Source organism: Epinephelus lanceolatus, chromosome 20, assembly GCF_041903045.1.
Source record: "Epinephelus lanceolatus isolate andai-2023 chromosome 20, ASM4190304v1, whole genome shotgun sequence".
Lineage (NCBI taxonomy): Eukaryota > Metazoa > Chordata > Actinopteri > Perciformes > Serranidae > Epinephelus > Epinephelus lanceolatus.
The window spans coordinates 6,005,477-6,007,500 of record NC_135753.1 but is presented as its reverse complement, the minus strand read 5'-3'; the positions used below and the strand labels follow the sequence as shown (position 1 = coordinate 6,007,500).

The 2,024-nt window shown below is 42.2% G+C and overlaps 1 protein-coding gene across 1 annotated transcript in view; it reads left to right on the top strand.

Moving 5' to 3' along the window:
- nrn1a (neuritin 1a) overlaps positions 1-1,740 on the top strand; it is a 19,440-nt gene extending 17,700 nt beyond the window's left edge. The window contains exon 3 of the mRNA XM_033639258.2: positions 1,426-1,740. Coding sequence (XP_033495149.1) covers positions 1,426-1,654 — 229 coding nt within the window. The 3' untranslated portion in view covers positions 1,655-1,740. The remainder of the gene's footprint in view (positions 1-1,425) is intronic.
- Positions 1,741-2,024: the final 284 nt, after the last annotated feature.

The window sequence follows — 2,024 nt, the reverse complement described above, 5'->3', positions numbered from 1 at the left end:
ATATTGTACTATATTTGTCTGGCAAACGTGTTTAGTATACAACAGAGATGGGGGACTCGAGTCATGACTTGACTCGAGTCAGACTCGAGTCGCAAATATGATGACTTGAGACTTGCTTGACTAACGTTGATAATTTGACTTGATAATTTGACTTGAGATAGATGACCCGAAAGGACTTGGCTTTAATTCAATATTAAAGGCACGCTAAGCACCATTGGGTGTCACTTCTGTTTACGTTCAACGATGTTATCAAACACAACGGAGCTAGCTTGCCACAGCACAAAATATTTTATAGCAGGGACTTGACTTGCGTGAGACTTGAAGGTAAAGACTTGAGACTTCCATGTGACTTGCACATGTGTGACTTTCCCCCATGTCTAGTATACAACAGTTGTTTTGTCAGTGAACCTTGTGAGTTGTAATGAAGCTGAATTTCGTAACGTTACCTTTGTTAAATGCTGCTGTTGTCCGTGGCTTCATATGAGTAGAGAGAAAGTTCACTGGCGGCTAGGCTAATTTTATACAATGTAAAATGCCATAGGCTTATACTAAAGGGGCCAGGACTCCCACCTGTATTTGTGGGTAAAATGTATCCAGCAAAAGACAAATGCTTATTCTATGAATGCTGTGACTTACAGTGCAGCCGATTTGTGTACTTGTGTTTGAAATTGTCTCTGTTAAGCCATGTCTAATTTGTGTTTTGGGTGTGTTTTTGAATCAACTGAACTTTACAGCACTTCAGAGAAACCCCACTGCCGACTAGTGTTTTGGAGGTGTAACTGCAGAGTGACACAGACACACCACCGCACAAGTATAAATGCTCACATCGGCTAAGCCACGTGCATAGGCTACAGAGTTCGGTCTGCTGCACAAGTATAAATCTCGCTTAAGTCCTAATTTCTACAGGCTTTGCCCCCTGAGTAGAATTCATTTGATTTGGTTATGAAAAGGCCTAAATAAATACAACAGCGTCAGAGTTGTGATAAGACCCGTACTTATACCGCTTATATCTTTATTTGGAGCATGATGACAGGCACGAGTTTAGAAATGAGCTAAAAGCAGCTAAACTAATAAATCAACTATCATGTAATTTCCAGGGGAAAAAAGGAAAAGACATAATCACTTGAATGTAGTATTTTTTCTTTAGTATTTGTCTATTGGCCCAGTACTCATGGATAAAGGCAGTGTAGAAATATGCTCAGAGGCTCCACACTTGCTTTAGGTTTGTTTTACTGGAAATATGAACTTCACCGGCTGTGTCTTCATAAGCTTTTTCCTTGCTCTGTTTTCTGTGGTGCCAGATTCTGGGATGACTTCCACTCTTGGCTCTGCATCTTGACTAGATGATGCATTCAGTTTAAAACCAGCCTCCCACTGAAGTCATAAGCTTGTGGTGTTAACACTTGCTGTGTTTTCTCCTGCCAGTTACTGGGATAACTTCCACTCCTGTGCCACGACAGCGCTGGCCGACTGCCAGGAGGGAGCGACGGACCTCTGGGAGAAACTGAAAAGGGAGTCCCGCAACCTGGAGTTCCGTGGGAGTTTGTTTGAACTCTGTGGCGGCAGCAACACAGCCCCCAGATCAGCTGATGCCAGGGGCCTCGCCTTGGTCCTAACCACACTGCCCACCATACTGACTTGGCTGGCGTTTTAACAGAAAACAAGGAGAAACATAAAAAATAAATAAATAAATAACACAAAGAAGAAAAAAATGAAAAATGAAAAAAGAAAATAGAAAAAGAGTGATAGCTCCTCTTCGATATTGAAAAAACAACTGAGTTTGAATTCATCACCAGAAAACTACACCCAAAATGGATTTTTACTACATCACTCTACGGCGGCCTGTTTTGCCTTTCTGGGACATCTGCAGGCCGTCCGCCTGGAGCGCTCATCCAATCACACGCTGACCTGACCTGGAGGTCGATAACATGAAATATTCAACACGCCGTTGAGCTGAAATGATGACAATGATGAAAATTTGATGGATCCTCGTCCACTTACGATTGTGGAATTACACAGTATTA